An 18610-nucleotide genomic window follows, 5' to 3' on the forward strand; every position below is an offset into this window, starting at 1 on the left:
GGGTCTGTAAGGGTTCTGGGGGAGGGGGCTCTTCTACCCTGAAGGAGGGAGACCCTGTGCTCATTTTCTCCCCAGTGACAGGTGTGCATGGGGACCACAGATGTGTTGGGAACAGCTGTGGCTCCTCCCACCCCCTGCTGCTGGCGGCCGCTGAGCCTCTGGCGGTGTGCCATCCCCTCTCCGGCCAAGCAGGGCCCTGGGGCAGGCTGGCTCCAACAGCACCCACTGGCTCTTGGCACTCCTCCTTAGACAGCAGACAGAGGGTGCTTCTGCAGCCAGCAGGGAGGCCCGAGGCTCCACAGCAGCCTTCCTGGGTGGAAATGAGCCCCAGACGGCTCCCAGCCCTCCTTGGAGGCTGGTATGTTGGTGTTCAGACTCAGCGTCAAGCCGGGCCTTCCTCGGAACCTCCATACTCTGGAGGTCCATGCACCCACCCCTGCTGGTGCTGGGGGCTGCATTTGCAGCTCGCACCTAGATTTCCATCTATCTGACACCACACATCTGGCCCCACACCCCAGCCCCATTCCTGCACCCAGCTCCCTTTACACCTGTCTTTCCCTGGATCCTCCGCCCCAGGCTCTGGCTGCCAGCCAAGCCTGGCGCTATGGTACCTCAGCCTGTCACCGGCACCAGCTCCATGCCAGCCTCCACCTCTGGGCTCTGAGCTCCTCTGAGAGTGAGGGCCTGGGCGGGGAGGCCTCCGGCCACACTGCCCAGCTCGCTCCAGGTCAGCCCTCCCAGCCCAGCCTGCAAGGCCGTCTGCCCCTCCCATCTGAAGACTCATCTTCCCAGTCTAACGGGGCTCCTTGCCAGTGATAGCCACATTCAAAAGCCCCAAAATGGAGCCCTGTTTCAAGTATAACCAGGAAGGCAGGGGGTGGCCTGAAATAAACATGGCACACAATAAAAAATCCCTCTGGCGAGACGGGCTCTGGCTGGCTGTGGCTCCGGCCCTCTCCCACCAGGACGACCCATCAGTGCCAAAGGCACTATACACGTCAGTAATAAGCTGTCCTGTCTCCTAAGCACGTGTGTTTCTGAACTGGGCAAGGGAGGCTTTCAATGTCTCTGGCAGGTCTATGGGAAACAGGGCTCGCTAGGCATGAGGCCAGAGGTGCCGTGCGTGGAGAAGCCTGCTTCTAGAAGGCCCAGGCTGGTTTGGGGCAGAGCTCTGCTTCTGAAGGCTCAAACATGAGCACAAAGCACAGAAACGCCGGGCTCCGTCTGAACCGGCCCCCACGGCCCGCACTGGGTGGCGCTGCCTGCCCACACTGGACCTGCGGTGTGGGCTATTTGTTCTGCAGCATTACTGGGGCAGTTGACCAGAACAGTGACCGATACAGCTCTGTGGACAGAGTCCAGCCCACAGGCTTCAGCTTCTGACCTCTGGGCGGTTGTTTCCAAGATCTCTCCGAGTTCAGGATATGATTCCAAGCAGAAAAAAAGGACACGTTTGTTTGCTCCCAGAGGGCTCTGCCACCAGCGAGTACAGCTGTGCTGAGAAGCTGAACCTCCCACTGCTTAGAAATCAGGGCTCGGCAGCTCGCAGGGCCCTCGGAATCGTGTCTTCCGTGGCCCACGGTTCAGAGGATGCGCAAGCCAAGCAGAACAGCCGCCTTCGAGGCACGGTCTCAAGGCAGCCAGCAAATGGCGGGCCGCCTGCCCCTCCCCCAACACCTGCCAGCCTCCCGGGGGGTGGGGCCTGGCCGCTGGACCCTCAGGGTGGGATCAGCCCACACTGACCACCTCTCCCGGGGAGGAGGACAGATGTTAGCGTCGACAGGTCCTCCCACGGACAGAGCAAGACGTGAAAAATGGGGGTAAATAAAGGGCCCAACTAGATGCAGGCCCAAGCTGGGTTCTGGGGTGCCAGAGACAGCTGCAGCCACATGTCGGGACAATGGCCCTGTCGGCGGGGGCGGCCAGGCCGGGGCGCCCGGGACAGCTGGATGGGGTGTCAACAGGGGCTCATTCCTGTGAGGCCGCTCCGCAGCTGCTGGGAGCTCCGCCAGCCAGGGTTCTGCGCCTCGGCCTGGGGGCGCCGTGCGAGGTCTCCACGGCTCCTGGGGCCTCTCCTCCCCACTCTCCTCCTCCTCCTGGGCTCCTCTCCCAGCCGGGCACCTCCCATCAGGGCCCTCAGGCCTCTCCTGTCAGCCTTGGTCTTTCTCCTGGTTTGTTGCTTGGAAGTCAGCTCAGGAGCTCCCCCGCCTCATATTGGGAAAGGCAGCTCAGGGCAGAGCCCAGGGCGCGGTGGGCTGCAGGGCACAGGAACGCATCTCAAGGACCCCACCAAGCTGGCATGCGTCATCATGCCTAGCTGTATTTTATTTCTTGCAGCACTGGGGATTGAACCCAGGGACGTTGTACCTCTGAGCTATATATCCTCAGCCCTATTTTACATTCTTTTTTTTTTTTGAAACAGGGTCTCACTAAGTTGCGGAGGACCTCACTAAGTAGCTGAGGCAGCTGCGAACATGCGATCCTCCTGTCTCCGCCTCCCAAGTACTGGGATTACAAACGTGGCCACCATGCCCAGCTCTGGCTTTCTTTTTTTATTTTAAAACAAGGTCTCAGCCAAGCGTGGTGGCGCACGCTTGTAATCCCAGTACTTGGGAGGCTGAGACAGGAAGATCACAGGGTCATGGCCAGCCTCAGCAACTTGTGAGGCCCTCCACAAGCTAGTGAGACCTTGTTTCCAACTAAAGAATAAAATAGGGCTGGGAGTGTAGCTCGGAGGCACAATGCCCCTGGGTTCAACTCCTAGTACCATAAACAAAACAAAACAAACAGGGTCTTGTTCCGTAGCCGAGCGTCTTGCTAAGTTGCTGAAGCTGTCCTCGAACCTGCGATTGTCCTGTCTCAGCCTCCCAGGTATTGGGATTAGAGGCTTGCACCACTACACCTGGCTTGGACACAGCTGAATCTCACTCAAACTGTATTTTAAACTGAGAGACGCTCCTTGACATAGAGAAAGAGGTAAGCTTGGTGTACACGACAGGCTTATTCTGACAGGTAAAAGCAACACCTTCCAGGTGATTATGAAAGAGACCGCTTCAGAGATGTCCTTGTTGTTTTCTGTTTTACTTTGTTAAAAAAAACTGGAGAGAAATTTACATAGCGTAAGATTAATCACTGTAACAGGACGATTCCAAGGCACCTGGTGCATTCACGTGTCTAGACCTGCCACCTCTATGTATCCTCAACATCATCACGCCGCCAGGAGACCCCACGCCTGGCACCGCTCACCCCACCCAGCCCCTGGCAACTAATCATCTCCTTTCTTTCCCCGTGGACCTGTCTATGGAGGACATTTCCTGCAAATGGGATCGTGCAACGTGTCTGTCTCACGTGTCTCGTCTCTCTGAGCTGCCTTCAAGGTTCATCCATGTGGTAGCGTGTCTGAACTTGGTTCATCTTGAAGGCGACGGGTGCAGTTTTCATTCATTCAGGCCGCGGGCTGGCCTCTCCTGGGGCAGACTCTGCCCTGCGTGACCTGCACCTCAGGCACTTCCAGACTGTCCCAGGAAGGCAGAACCGGCAGGAAACTCGATCTGCAGAAGAGGCAGCTCCCAGCAGACCCTTCCGCTGGCCTCGCCCACCCTGGGCAAACCAGAGAGGGAGCCCAGAGCCAGCAGAGCCCAGAGAGCTAGATGCTAGAACAAGGGGCCCTTTTCTGCTCTGCACAATGCCCCATTGTGCCCCTCTGTGGGGAGGACAATGCGGCCCCAGCAAGGGAAGCTGTGGACAAAGGGGCCCTTTGTGAGGACTATCCCCACCTGAAAAGCAGTGCACAGGGTCACACCTGATGGTGGACGGTGGAGCTGCCCTCCCCGGCCGCCATCCCCGCAGGGAGGTACCCAGGGGCGCTCTGCAGGCTCGGGCCTCCTCCCACAGGGTCCCACGCCTGGCACCCAGACCCGGAGCAGGAGAGGGGCAGGCGGAGAGCTCCGAGGGAAGGACCTGGGTGAAGGGGCCACTGTTCCCCCAGCCCCACGCTGCTGACCTTGGAGGTGGGGCCAGATGCAGCAGGTGCTCGTGTGCCCACCTGCAGCATCTGTTGTGGGTCATCCCACTGCACAGCTGGGCTCCTGTGGCAGGCTCCTCAGGAGAAGAGAAGCCAGCTTTTAAAATCACGCTATAAGCCGGGCGTGGTGGCTCACAGTTGTAATCCCTGCGCTTGGGAGGCTGACACAGGAGGATCGCGCAGGTTCGAAGCCAGCCTCAGCTACTTAGTGAGGCTCTCAGCAACTTAGTGAGACCCTGTTTCCAAATAAAGTATAAAAAATAGGTCTGGGAATATAGCCTGGAGGTAGAAAGCCTCTGGGTTCCATCCCCAGTACCACAAATAAAATAAAATAAAATAAAATCATGCTATAAGATGTACACGGATGTATTCCTCTGGCACTGGGGGCCTGGAGCTGGAGAGGGTCCCAACCGCCGCTGGCCTGGCCTGGCCGGGGAATCAGTGTGCACAGCCAGTCCCCAGGCCCGTGCAGGAGGGAGGAGGGGTAAAGAAGCTCTATGTCTGGACCATTTGGCGCGGCAAGCTTTGATAATTTACAATCAAAACTCCAGGAACAAGGCCGGGCGTGGTGGCGCACACTTGTAATCCCCGCGCTTGGGAGGCGGAGACAGGAGGATGGCGCAGGTTCGAAGCCAGCGCGTGCGGAGACCCTGTTTCCAAATAAAATTGTAAAAATAGGTCTGGGAATGTAGCCCGGAGGTAGAAGGGCTTCCAGGAACCCCAGTACCACCACCAAAAAAAAAAAAAAAAAAAACTCCAGGAACAAAACTCAGAATCTAAAGACAAAACACAAAAACAAGAACAAAGATAAACATTTGTAATCTACATAAAGCAGGACCTTTCACATCTAAAGAGCACTGACAGATGAATAAGGAAAACCCCCACCTGAAACATCCCTCCCAAGACCCACAGGTCTCCCGATGCTCCCCGGGTTGCCGTGCCCAGCCTGGCCTGCCTATGCCTTCTCTCCTCTATGGGATGCCCGAGGCCTGTCTTCTCAGCACAACACTCTGGAGCAGTGACCGAGTAGCCCCTGCTATCAGAAAGCAGATGCTAAACCAGGCAGGGTGGCACATGCCTGTACCCCAAGTACCTGGGAGGCTGAGACAGGAGGATCACAGATTTGAGGCCAGCTTCAGCAACTCAGCAAGATGCCCGGCAACTTAGGGAAATCCAGTTTTAAAATAACAATTAAGAGCCAGGCGTAGTGGTGTGTGCATGTAATCCCAGTACTTGGGAGGCTGGGAGGAGGATCGCAAGTTTACAGCCAGCCTCAGCAACCTTGTGAGACCCTCTGCAACTTAGTGAGATCCTGTTTAGTGGTACTGGGGGTGGAACCCAGAGGCTTTCTACCTCCGGGCTACACTCCCAGAGACTTTTTTTTCATATTTTATTTGGAAACAGGGTCTCGCTAAGTTGCTGGAAGCCTCACTGAGTAGCTGAGGCTGGCTTCGAACCCGTGAGATCCTCCTGTCTCAGCCTCCCAAGTGCTGGGATTACAAGCGTGTGCCACCATGCCCGGCGTTAGTGAGATCCTGTTTGAAAATAAAAAAGAGTGCTGGGGTGTAGCTCAGAGGTACAATGTCCATGAGTTTAATCCCAAGTACCACATTAAATAAATAAATAGAGTTAGGGGCGTAGCTAGGAGGGGAAAAGCCCCTGGGTTCAATCCCCAGTACCAAAAGTACTACTACCACTACTACTACTACTACTACTACTACTACTACTACTACTACTACTACTACAGGTCTGGGGTGTAGCTCAGCGGTACAGTGCCTCTGGGTCCAGCCCCCAGTACTGGGGGCGAGGGGGGAAAGCGAGCAAGCAGAGTTGCTGGTGTCCTCTGTGGAGTCCTGCTCAGGTCACTGGTCAGTAAGAGTTCTAGGTGCCCCTCTCCCCTGAGACTTGAAGTCAACCCCAGAGCCGGCAGGAGCACTACCTGTCCAGCTGGGGCTTTGCCAGCTGCAGAGAGCCCCGCAGTGTGGGGCTCTGCGAAAGGTCCTGCTCCATGCTGCCGGGCTCCGCTCCCCACTCAGGCACAGAGGGCTCCCAGGACGCGCTTTCCACCTCCTGTCGGGTCTCCTCCTCTGGACCCAGGGTCCTCAGGGCAGTCGCCTGGCTGGTTGGGCCCCGGCCTCTGACAACACCGACTGACCCGAGGAAGAAGTGAATCTGGGCGGAGCGACGCGAGAGGACCCACCGCGCTCCAGGTAGAACTGCTGGGTTGCGCCCTCTGGCGCGTGGGCGTGGCCAGGGCAGCGGGCGTGGCTCCAGTGCGGGGGGCGTGGCTCCGGAGCGAGGCGTGGCTCCAGTGCGGGGGGCGTGGCTCCGGTGCGAGGAGTGGCTCCAGTAAAGAGGGCGTGACTCCAGTGTGAGGGCGTGACTCCAGTGCGGGGGGCGTGGCTCCGGTGCGAAGGCGTGGCGCCCCGCCTACCTCCCTCCGCGCATGCGCCGAGCCGGCGGCAATGGCTGCGCCCGAAGGGTCGCTGAGGAGGCGGAAGGCCGGGGTCACGGACGCCGGCCCTGGGTCGCCGCCCGCGCCGGGGCGAGGTGCGGTGGGCTGTTCAGCCGGCCTACGTGCAGGCACCTTCTGGCTGACCAGAATTGTGCTCCTGAGGGCCCTCGCTTCCGTTTACTGTAAGTGCTGTGTAAGCCTGGGCCCCGCCCCGCCCCGCCCATTTGGAGGCACGGGCCCCGCCCCGCCCATTTGGAGACCCGGGCCCCGCCCCGCCCATTTGGAGGCCTGGGCCCCGCCCCGCCCCGCCCATTTGGAGGCCCGGGCCCCGCCCCGCCCATTTGGAGGCCCGGGCCCCGCCCCCCGCGTGGGAGCCGGGACCCCGTCGCTCCCGGGCGGTCCTGGTGCGGGCACCTGCTGAGAAGCGGGGCGGCCTTCCCTCTGCGAACCCCTCGCCAACCCACTTCCCCCACCCCGCCTGTGGTCCGAGCGGGTTCTGGCCCTGAGGGCAAGGGGAGGGCTAGAATTCTTAGCCGGTGGCCTGGTTACCTTTGCCTTCAAGCCCCTGCCCATTGGCTCCAGGGAGCCCGTCCAAGGCCCTCAAAGCTGGCCAGGCCTGGACGGTCCCAGACGGCGGTCCCCTCAGCAAGTGAAGGTGTGTGCACCCGCTGCCCCGTGGCTCAGGCAGTCACAGCTGTGGAAGGAGTCACGTTTTCCCTTGGGTCTGGGCTCTGCAAGCCTTCACGTCCCACTGCTGCCTCCTGCACCTGGTGGTTGCGGGGTGGTCACAAGGCTACAGGCCCCCGTGGTTACGTGGGGTGGTCTGTGCAGGCTGCCACCCAGCCTCTCTCTTTAAAGCTATTGTAAAAATATCCTCCACACAGTATACTAGGGAGTCATGCTAAAAGTTTGCCCTGAGACCCCCAGGCTTTGCTTGCTCCGAGCCTGGCTTCATAGCTCAGGGGCTCCTTCATACGTCCGGTGCTGCCTTTGAGTGACTGGTACTGTTAGCGATTTAGGCCGCTGAGGCGGGTATTTTCAGCCTGAATACCAGCAGAGAACAACTTGCTTGGCACATGCGTTTCTTTCTACCTTGTTAGTACATTTGGGGTATAATCAGCCTCCCATCTTTCTGGCTCATGGTTTTCTGGCTGAGATGGCCTGGGGCAGTCAGGTAGTCCTCCTGCCTTTAGCTCCTTCTAGGAGGCCTTGAATCTCCCTGGGACTAAACGCTACACTCTGTTCCTCAGAATTCTGGGGTGCTAGCTGGGCGTGGTGGCGCACACTTCTAATCCCAGCATTCGGGAGGCTGAGACCGGAGGATTGAGGTTCGAGGACAGCCTCACCTACTACTTAGTGAGGCCCTTGGCAACTTAGTGAAACCCTGTTTCAAAATAAAGAATAGAAAATAGGGCTGGGGGTATAGCTCGGAGGTAGAATGCCCCTGGGTTCCATCCCCAGTACCGCAAATAAAAATAGAATTCTGGGGTGCTTCCCAGGTGGCATAGGGGCCCTCCAGACATTTCACTTGAATGTTGAGTTTTGGAGTGCTAGTTATTGAGAGACGTGTAGTAAAATAAATCCTGTAGACACTCCCTTTGTTAAGAGACAGTGAGCTTAGGCGGGCTTAACTTCGTGCAGATGGCCTCAAAGGCTTCTTAATGGAGATGTTGATCAGGGAATTGTGCTAAATAGAGACAGCCGTGGTTTGCCAGCAGCCTTGAAGCTGGAGTGTCTGCTCCCCTGATCTGTGCTACTTCCTTTCTCCGGCGGGCCCATAGCACCCCATGTGACATGCTGGCCTGTGTGGGGGCTAGGGCTAAGCTCGCACAGGTTGGAGCGGGCTGCTGGTGTTTTCTGGGCCCCTGCAGTGGCAGCGCCATAGAGCCAAGGCATGCGGTCTCCTGCAGGCACTGCCCAAGCCATTGTCTGTTGTGCTGAGGCGGGCGCCAGCCCTGAGAGCGTCTGTCCTGGTGAGCAAGCAGGCCGTCGGTGCTCCTTGGGCTGCGTTTGCCTGCCGTCTCAGTCATCCCCTGTGGGCAGCCCAGGACAGGCTCGCCACTGGCCCTGGAGCCTGCTCCTTTTTTGGGGGGGTGGTACTGGGGTTCCTGGAAACCCATCTACCTCTGGGCTACACTCCCAGACCTATTTTATATTTTTATTTGGAAACAGGGTCTCTTAAGACAGCAAGGCTGGCTTTGAACCAGCGCCATCCTCCTGTCTCCGCCTCCCAAGCGCGGGGATGACAAGCGTGCCCACCACGTCCGGCTGAGCCAGCTCCTTTTTACCACCTGCCATGGCCCACGTGGCCTGGGCACCAGGCTCACACCTGGGCAGGAAAAGCTGGATGTCCTGAGGGGGCAGGAGGAGGCCTGGCCCGGTGGGGCCATCGCGGGCATGTGGCCGAGGCTGGGTCCACCTTTGCACTGCTGTCCCTGGGTGGCCGTGGCTCAGGAGAGTTACACATGTGGGGACCCGCTAAGTTGCTCGTGGGGACCATCCCATCCCTGACAAGGGAGAGTGCCCACCTGGGGGGCACGGGAACCTTCGATTCCCAGGATAAGCTTTCTTTTGAGAACCTGACCCAGGAGGGACCTCCGAGCTGTTGTGGCAAGCGCTGTGATGCGTGGTGTGCGGGCTTCTGGTGCCAGCCTTGGTGTATGGGTGTGAAGCAGCCTGTCCAGGATGTCCGCACGTCCCACGCAGGCGCTCCTTATGCACATTGCATGAGGCACACCACTGTTGTACGACCACCCTGCCCCAGGCCAGGTGAATTTAAGTAGCACTTGGCAGGGTGTTGAGGGTGTAGCTCAAACTTGCATGGGCAAGGGTCCAGATTTGACCCCCAGCAACACACACACACACACACACACACACACACACACACACACACAGAGTCACAGCTTTAGCCAGGCATGATGGCACACTTGTAATCCTAGAACTTGGGAGTCTGAAACAGGTGGATCACAGGTTCAAGGACAACCTTAGCAAGTACTGAGACTCAGCCGGGTGTGGTACCCCATGATCACAGGTTCCCAGCCAACCTCAGCTACTTAGTAAGGCTGTCTGCAACTAAGACCCTGTTTCAAAATAAAGAAAAAAATATGGCTGGGTGTGTAGCTCATAGATAGAAGCTCCTGGGTTCAATCCCCAGAACTACCAAAAATAACTAAATAGCGCTTGGTAAAGCTGTAACTTAGGGGAGACTGGGTTGGCCCGAGCCCTGCTTGCTCAGTGCCGCTTAGACACTCCTGCACACAGGATTGAGGCGGTAAGCACCCCCACACGCCCCGTGTTTCACGAACTAGCTGGCCTTTGGGGAATTTGAGGGAAATGGAACCAAAAAGGATCCTTGAAACCGTGTCCTGGGATTTTGTGCCGAGCCTTCAGTGGCTCCAAGGGTTCATGGGAAGCGGCGCTCTTCCCTTCCCCGGGCCACTTGAATCCTAATGAAGCGCTCTTGGCCTTATAAGCGCCTCTGTAAAACGCTTGCAGTGTGCTCCGAGAGAAAGCGCAGTCCGCCTCTGGGTTGCCAGCGCCCAGCTTTAAAGAGAACCCGCTTGAGGCTACGTGCCAGGCCTGGCACTTGACCAGTCAGGGAGAGCCGCCGGAGGAGGTGGCCCTCTGGACAGTTCTGTTCTGTTATAGCGAGCTATCTGAAAGGTAGAGAGCAAAGAGAAAACTAATTTTTTTGGTGCCAGGGATGGAGCCCAGGACCCACGCCTGTGAGCCGCCCCGCTGGCTCCCCCAGGGAGAGGCAGGCGTCCTGCTCTGTCCACCGTCCTCCACAGAGGGCACCAACTTGTGAGATTGTGTGATGCTTCCAAACATTCGTTTCCTCTTTCTACTCAGCTGTTTCTGCAATCCGCGTGGACGTAGATAGGGCGGTTTCCCTCTGAAGTCCAAGCCCATGTCGTCCTCATTTGCTTCTTGCTTCAGAGGTTTTTTTTTTTTTTTTTTTTTTTTTTGCGGTGATGGGGATGGAATCCAGGGACATTCTACCTTCGAGCTACACCCCACACACAACTGGGCCCTCTCAGAGGATATTAATGCCGCCCATTTGGGTATGGCTACGGGGCTGTGGGGGCCAGAGTTCAATCTTCAATGCCACAGTATATGTACGTGTGTGTGTGTGTGTGTGTGTGTGTGTGTGTGCATGTGTATGCGATTTCTCTTGAATTTCCTTCCCACTTTTAAGCTCATGGGTTATTTAGAATGAATGGTTCAATTTCCAAGTATTTAGGATCTCTAGTTTGGATTTCTGTTTAATTCGAGGTGCTCAGGGACCGTATTCTATAGATTTCAACACTTTTCTATATACTGATACTTGCTCACAGTACGTTATGTCTTGGTGACTGTTCCATATATACTTGAAAATTAAAAGCACTTTGCTCTTAAGAGTATTCCTAAATGTAATATAACTGTGTTTTGCTTTTTTGTACATCTGACAGTAGGATTTTTTTTAATACCTGGAATTGAACCCAGGGACATTCTACCTCTGAGCTTCCCCCCAAGCCCTATTTTATTATTTTACTTTGAAACAGGGTCTCATTAAGTGGCTCAGGCTGGCTTTGACCCTGAGGTCCTCCTGTGTTAGCCTCCCAGGCACTGGGATGCAGGCCTGTCATGCCTGACCCTAGGTCATGTTTGTTGTTCTGTGTGGTGGAGTTCTCCTGCAGCCGGTTACCTTCCTGTCTCCGTGATCCATCTGCCTCTCAGAGGAGCGGTGAAGCTGGTGGCGCGGAGCCAGCCTGTCTGTGTGTCTCTGTTCTGGCGTTGCGTTGGGTACAGCTCTGCCAGGTGCACTTGCGGACGCTGCGTCCTGGTCCTGCCGTGGTTCCTTACCGTTGCACAGCACCCTGCTTTGCCCCGAGCCAGCCTCCTGTTTACATCTCTGGTGTTGGCGTTAATACAGTGACTCCAGCTTTCTTCCCATTTGCATGTGCATGGTCTTTTTTACTTTGAAGTTGTGTCTTTAAATTTAAAGTGAGTTTCTAATTGGTGTGCTGGCACATGCCCGTAATTCTAGTACTTACGCTGAGATGGAAGATCGCAGGATTGTGGCCAGCCTCATCAACTTATTGAGGCACTCCACAGCTTAGACCCTGATTGAAAATAAGAAATAAAATGGGCTGGGAGGATAGCTCAGAGGTAAAATGCCCCTGAACTCAATTCCCACAAAAATAAAAATAAATAAATAAGCAAAATAAGTGAGCTTCTTCTAGGCATAATGAAACTCATCTGTAATCCTAGTACTTGGGAGGCTAAGACAGGAAGATTGCAGATTCAAAACCAGCCTCAGGAATTTAGAAACCCTCAGCAACTTAATGAGACCCTGTCTCAAAATAAAATAGGGTAGAAGGGTGTAGCTTGGAGGTAGAATGTCCCTAGGTTCAATCCCCAGTACTGAAGAAAAGAAAAAAAAAAAAAAAGAAAGCAAGTGGGTGTCTTGTAGATGACCTTAGCTCAGAAACTCAAGGTCTAAGTTGGGTTAGCCGCGACTCCCACCTACGCTGCAGCAGAGGCCTCAGGCCAGTGGGTGGCACAGCTGGCGGGAGCCGGGCTCAGCAGGGTGCTTCCCGAGCGTGAGTGCTGAGTGCAGGGTGGGCAGCCAGGCCTGTCTACTTGTGAGCAGGCACGGTCGTGCGTGAGCAGCGTGGTCTACCAGTAGACCTGAATGTGCGCAGCCCTCCTCTAAGCTGGCTCTCTAGTGGTCCCTCAGGATTTTAAGGATGTGCTCAGACGCCTTGAGTGTGTGGTTCCGACTCCCAGCCCCTGGGCAGGCTGCCTCCCCTCCCGGTCAAGGCCCTGCAGCTTGGGAGTGCCGTGCCCCGCCGGGTGGCACCTGCTCACCGCTCACCGCGCCGTGCGTATCCTTGTCTTCCAGTTGTGGCGTTCTTGGTGGCTTTGCATCAGAACAGGCAGCTGATTGGCGACCGGGGCCTGCTGCCCTGCAAGCTGTACTTGAAGAGCATCAGGCAATACTTCCACGGGCGGGCGGGCTGGGACGCCTGGAGCTACGCCCCAACCGTCCTCTGGCTACTGGACTGGTCAGACATGAACTTCAACCTGGACCTCCTGGCTCTGCTCGGCCTGGGCGTCTCGTCCTTCGTCCTGATAACTGGCTGTGCCAACATGATTCTCATGGCTACTCTCTGGGGCCTCTACCTCTCCCTCGTCAACGTGGGACAGGTCTGGTGAGTAGAACTGGGGGCAGCCTGCCGTTCTGCGCATGTCACCCGGCACCACGTGGATGCTGTGTTCTGTAACACACCTCGGGGCCTCCTGGGATGAGCTGTCTTGTCACACTGACTCAGAACCATGCTGTGTGCTCAGACGGTGGAAGAGGCTGCTGTTGCCAGCGAACTGTGGCCTTTCTCCTTGGGCAGTAAAAGCTGGGTTCTGGGGGGCTTGCTCGAGCCCGTGTTGCCAGCCTGCGTGGTCCGTGGTGGGTAGGAGATGTGTGGGCAGAAGGCACCGCGGCCGTTGGGAGCCCTCAGAGGGAGGCTTGGCTTTCCAACAGAGCACTCACGTCCCAGCCTTCGTGTTCAGAGGAGCAATACGGCGGCACAGGCACTGCTGGCCTGGCCTTGACATCGCTCCCTGACTGTGGAGATGGGGTGCCGGCAGCCTCATGGGCCACTTGGTTGGGAGTCCTGTGACGTGGGAGCACAGGAGGTGGGTGCAGAGCTGGGAGGGACTTCCTGGCGCCTCTGGTGTTCAGTCGGGCTGTTTGTCCACTGGGGATGGGCACTTGGGTGGCCTGGCCGTCTGTGAAGCTCCCACCAGGGCTCTGGACCTCGGCACTGGTACTTCTGGAGGACAGGCTGCCCCAGATAGTGGAGGCGCTTGCCCTTGGCGCTCACCATCCGGATGGGCTTGCTGAGTCATCTCAGTGCCATCCAGGAGGACCTCAGGTTTGAGGCCAGCCTCTGTAACTTAGTGTGGTCCTCCACAGCTTAGTAAGACCCTCTTTCAAAAATAGAAAATAGGGTTGGGGGTGGCTCAGAGGCAGAACGCCCCTGGTTTCAATCTCTAGTACCACCATAAAAAGAATATAAGTGGGTACCAGGAGCTGTTGAGCCGTGCAGGGTCTGGCATGGTATCCCCTCTCAGTGAGGGCATCTGGCCTCTGAACCCAGGGTCATGGGCTTTGTGGTGGCCGAGACCTGGGCCTCCTCACTGCTGACATGGTGGTTTGTGCTGGGGCCCAGGGACAGCGACATCTGCTGCAGGAGCAGAGGTGGCTGTACTCCAGATCCAAACTGCAGAAGATCACGCGTGGTGCCCGGGCCCGTCCTGTGTGCAGTCAGCACGCAGGTCAGAGCCTGGGCAGAGCCTGGGCTCGGTGCGGACGTGTGAGCACATCTAGTTTTGCCAGGCGCGGCACAGTACAGACGGGCAGTCCGCTGTGTGTTCTCCAGAGGGAATACCAAGGCGCCGTGCAGCCACCGCCTCCGCCACGGGCGTGTCCTCACCAGACCTTTGTGTGGGTCACCCAGTGGCCGAAGCATGTCTGTGCCGCATACGCCGTAACATCCGGTCCCATGTAGAAGCTGTCGCTTCCTAGGCAGCAATTAGCATGATTTGGCACGTTTTCTGTTTCAGCGGTGAGGCTGGGAATGGGAGTTCTCACGCAGCCCCTCGGTGGATGTGCGGTCGGGTAGGCATCTGCCCTGCTCATGCCCTCTGGCTGTCCCATCCCTGGCAGGTGGACGCACACAGCCTGGTGAGGTAGGGGAGCTTGCCAGGCCCGTTAGCCACACACCCACACATGCACATGCGCACGCACACGCAGATTCCAGGCCACTGCCCTCAGGCAACCAGCCTTTCCTGTCTCCTGGTGCTAGCAGCGGCCGAGCAGTGATGATGCTGGGATTCTGGCTGCCCCGTTCTGTGACCGCCCAGAGGCTGCCTCCTGAGACACTGGGATTCCAATCCAGAGGAGGAGGGCTCAGTGCCTCCGCTCAAGGCAGCGATCGCAGTTACAGTGACTGGGAGCCACGGCCATGGTTACAGCGGCCATGTATCTGTCGGTGATGTACCTGGTGCTCGGTGATGCTCTTAGCAGCTGGAGAAAGGATGTTGACTCTGGTTCACTGAAGTGCTGTTTAGTACAGGGTCCTCGGACCAGGGATGGAGGCCAGGGGACACAGCCACTGCAGCGCGAGGCACTGGCAGCTGGTTGAAGCAGGTCTTGCATGGGCTCCACCTGATGCAGGACAGCTGCATGGCTACTCTGACTTTAAAATTTTATTAAATTTTATTTTTAAGGCAGTTCTAGAGCTACGGCATTATCGTGGGAACTGTACCGTTCCCGCCCACACTCAGTTCCTGGTTGGTAGCATCTCGCGTTAGTGTGGTTCGCCCGCCACACTTCTCTGTAACCCATGTAACTCATGTCCACGCCTTGGTCACCCGCTTTCCCCTGGGCCCTTTCCCTGGCCCCGGGCCCACCCGGCACCCGGGTCCCTTCTCCTCGCCGCCTCAGACTCTCCCGGGTTTGACGCCTGGACATTTGAGGGGCTGGTCGGGGTCTGTAGGACGGCCCTCCCCGGGGATCGGTCCGTGTGCGAGGACTCAGTGGAGCACCTTCCCGCATTCCCCCGGCACGGCGCAGGCCTGTCTGGCCACCTAGGTCACCTCACGTCTCCACCGCGGCCGCCGTGCCCTCCCCTCCTGGCCCTGGGGGGAAGGCACGTGTGCAGTGCAGGGGAGCCAGGGAGCCGAACTGAGCTGGAGCTGGAGGGGCCCGCCCAGAGGCCGCGGGAGGAACTCTGCGCGGGCTTTGTCTCTGGGCCCCGTTGATGTGTCTCGGCATCGGTTATAGCAGTATGGACTGGCACATACTTACTTTGGTACTTTGGGTGTCTGGCAACATTTAACACAGATAGAGCCAAACAACTACAGTTAACAGCTGCAATTGCAAAAAGATTTTAAGTGAGCCGGGCGTGGTGGGCATGCTTATAATCCCAGCGCTTGGGAGGCTGAGACAGGAGGATCACACAGCTCCGAAGCCAGCCTCAGCTACTGAGTGAGGCTCTCAGCAACTTAGTGAGCCCTGTTTCCAAATAAAGAATAAAATAGGTCTGAGGTGTAGCCCAGAGGTAGAAAAGCCCCGGGGTTCCACCCCCAGTACCACAAAAATAAATAAATAAAGATTTTAAGTGGTTTTGAAGATTCCAACTTAAATTAGAATCGGCCTTTCAAGAGCAGAGAACCTCTCAGAGCACCGGGACCTACTTAGAACTTCTGGTCCCTTGGTTGGCATCGACTTCTTAGGTGTTGGACTTGTGGTTCTTTGATCTGAGCTTTGCTTTGGCTTTAACAGCAAAGCTTTCTTTGTTGCTATTCAGGACGCTACATAAGCATCCCCTTTTCTACCTCCCAACCCCTGCAAGGAAGAAGAGATTATCTCTGGAAACTTGGGCCAGGCCAGGCGTCTCGGGGTCCTCCTTCCGCTTTGGCGCTTCCTTCCCAGAGAAGGGGGACGGTGGCGCCTCTTCAAAGGCGTGCAGGCAGAGGAGGGGGTGTCCTCCGCGTGGACGCCGCAGTCATTTCCTGCTCCTGAGCCACCTGGAGGAGCTGGTGGCACCTCCTGCCTGTGAGCGGAGACAGAATGGTGCTTTGCGTCTGGACAGCACAAGCCTGCAGGGAGCTGACTGCTGAGGGGCACTCTAGAGCCAGCCAGCCTGAAGACCACACCAGACTGAGCTGAGGAGCCGAGCTGGCGGGACCCCAGGGTCTTTGCAACACAGTAGACAGATGCCTCAAGTACTGCTCTGGTCCCTGCAGTACCAGTACTGGGAATAGAACCCAGGGGCATTCTACCTCCAAGCCACACCCTCAGCCCTATTTTTTATTCTTTATTTTGAACAGGGTCTCATTGAGTTGCAAAGGGCCTCACTAAGTAGCTGAGGCTGTCCTTGAACCTGTGATCCTCCTGTCTAGCCTCCCAGGTATTGGGATGACAGGGACTCACCACTATGCCTGGCTCTTAAGTAATTGTTATATAATTTTTATCACATAGTCGTGGGGAGGCAAGGGATTGAACACAGGGCTTCATGCGTGCTGGGCAAGTGCTCTGCTACTGAGTTACATCCCCAGCCCTTTTCACTTTATTTTGAGATGGGATCTTGCTAAATTGCTGACCTTGAGAAACCTATGCTCCTCCTGTCTCGGCCTCCCAAGTACCGGGATCACGAGCATGCACCACCACGTCTGGCGTCTTTTTTCTTTCTTTTTTTTTTTTAAATACTGGGGATTGAACCTAGGGATTTTTACCCCTGAGCTACACCCCAGCCTTTTTTTTTTTTTTTTTTTTTTTGGTGGTACTGGGGTTCCTGGAAGCCCTTCTCCCTCCGGGCTACACTCCCAGACCTCTTTTTACATTTTTATTTGGAAACAGGGTCTCCTAAGCCAGCACGCGCGGCTGGCTTCGAACCTGTGCGATCCTCCTGTCTCTGCCTCCCAAGCGCGGGGATTACAAGCGTGCGCCACCACGCCCGGCTACACCCCAGCCACTTTTATTTTTTATTTCGAAACAGGGTTTCTCTAAGTTGCTGATGTAGGTTTCAGACCTGTGACGTCAGCCTCCAAGTGCTGGGATTACAGATGTGTCCTTGTGTCTGGCCTATGTGGTCTTATATTAACATTTGAAATAATGAATACAAACCCTTTACTTAACATCAGGAAGTCTTCCTACGTCCCCATGCTCCCACACGGCTTTTGGTAGCCTGTACCTGCCTGCTGTGGAGTGAAGCGTGGCCGCTGAAGCCTGCTCTGGCCCACGGGCTGCCTGGCCTTTATAACTGTGTGTGCGTGCACGAGAGTGTCCAGTGTGCCTGTGCTTTCATCTCCTCCGCCATATTTCATTCTCGGTCGTGCCCCTGCCTTTGAGCTACTAGAAGCGGGGCTCCGCGGACAGCTTTGGGGTCTGTGCACCTTTGCATGTTGTGACCAAGGCGTGGCCGCTGAGTGGAAGTGTGTGTTGCCGTGCCTGTGCCCCGCGTCTGCCCTAGCACCCTGCGGGGACGTGACTCCCTTCCTGTGGGGTCCTCATGTGTGTTGGCCACTCACTGGGTCCTGCTGTCCGAGCCGTGAAGTGCATCGCAAGGCCAGGGTGCCTGGTGGTCTCACCCTGAGGCCCAAGAGGCCTTCCCGGTCCTTAGCGGTGGAGATGGGGCCCACCCAGGTCCCTTCCCTTGGGCCCTTTGCTGTGACCTGTCTCAGGGTAGTGGGCCCCTTTCACCTCAGGCTGCAGGCTGTCCGATTCTGTGGCATTCAGTAGAAGCTGTTTCCTCTGCAGGACAACCAAGTCCCATCACTCACTTCCGCAGCGTCTTTTGGCCGCGTGGGCCTGTGAGTGGCTGGCGGCACTCAGCACCCAGGCTTGTGGGTGGGCATAATACAGTGGTGAGGAAATGCCATGGTTTAACTTAAACGTTTTTCGTCAAAGCAAGTCAAGACTTAATGCACTCTTTCTTTTGTTTTCCAGGTATTCTTTTGGTAAGTGAGATCATTTAGAAAACGTTCCGTGAGCGCTTGCATCACGTGTGGGGTATGTATCTGCGGGTCTCCTGGCTTTGCTCACTGCTTGAGCATCTGCCGCGAGCGTCTCAGGTGCGCGGTGGCTCTGGTACGGCGGTTGTTGACTGACCTCTGAGTGCTGGCCAGGCCGCCCTTGCCCCTGCGTGGCTCCGCGGAGTCCTGGAGGAGGTGTCCTGGGTGGATTGAAAGGCCCTTGGGTAAGCTCCTGCAGGCCTGTCTGCACCCAGGGAGGGGTCTGTGGACCCTTGAGCCTTGTGGAGGTGTCTGCGCGTGACTTCAACGCCGGCTTTGGATTTGGGGGAGGCGATCTGGGTGCCCTAGCCCCCACTGGGTGGAGCCCGTGGAGGGGGCAGAGGCTGCCCCAGGAGGACAGGGCTGGCATGGACAGAGGCTGTGGACAGTGGTTTGTAAGCGCCCTGGATCCCGAAATGAGGGGAGAGCAGAAGGGCAGGCCCCCCTTGGCTGCCTTAGTAGTCCCAAGGCCAGGGACCCTGCCCCCGGTGCCTCCACGCAGCGCAACCTCAGAGGAAGACTCCCTGGCTTTTACCCGAGAAGTCAGGTGACTAAAGCCAGCTGTGACC

At 56.9% G+C, this 18610-nt stretch overlaps 1 protein-coding gene across 1 annotated transcript in view; it reads left to right on the top strand.

Annotated features, from left to right (window-relative positions):
* Positions 1-6470: 6470 nt before the first annotated feature.
* The window catches only part of LMF1 (lipase maturation factor 1), a gene marked incomplete at both ends in the record, with an annotated part of 62869 nt that continues 50729 nt past the window's right edge, over positions 6471-18610 (top strand). Inside the window, 4 exon segments of the mRNA XM_080704018.1 lie at positions 6471-6484; positions 6486-6661; positions 12367-12676; positions 17977-17987. Of these exon segments, the coding sequence (XP_080560144.1) occupies positions 6471-6484; positions 6486-6661; positions 12367-12676; positions 17977-17987 (511 nt within the window).

Source organism: Muscardinus avellanarius (assembly GCF_963383645.1).
Source record: "Muscardinus avellanarius genome assembly, chromosome: 10".
Lineage (NCBI taxonomy): Eukaryota > Metazoa > Chordata > Mammalia > Rodentia > Gliridae > Muscardinus > Muscardinus avellanarius.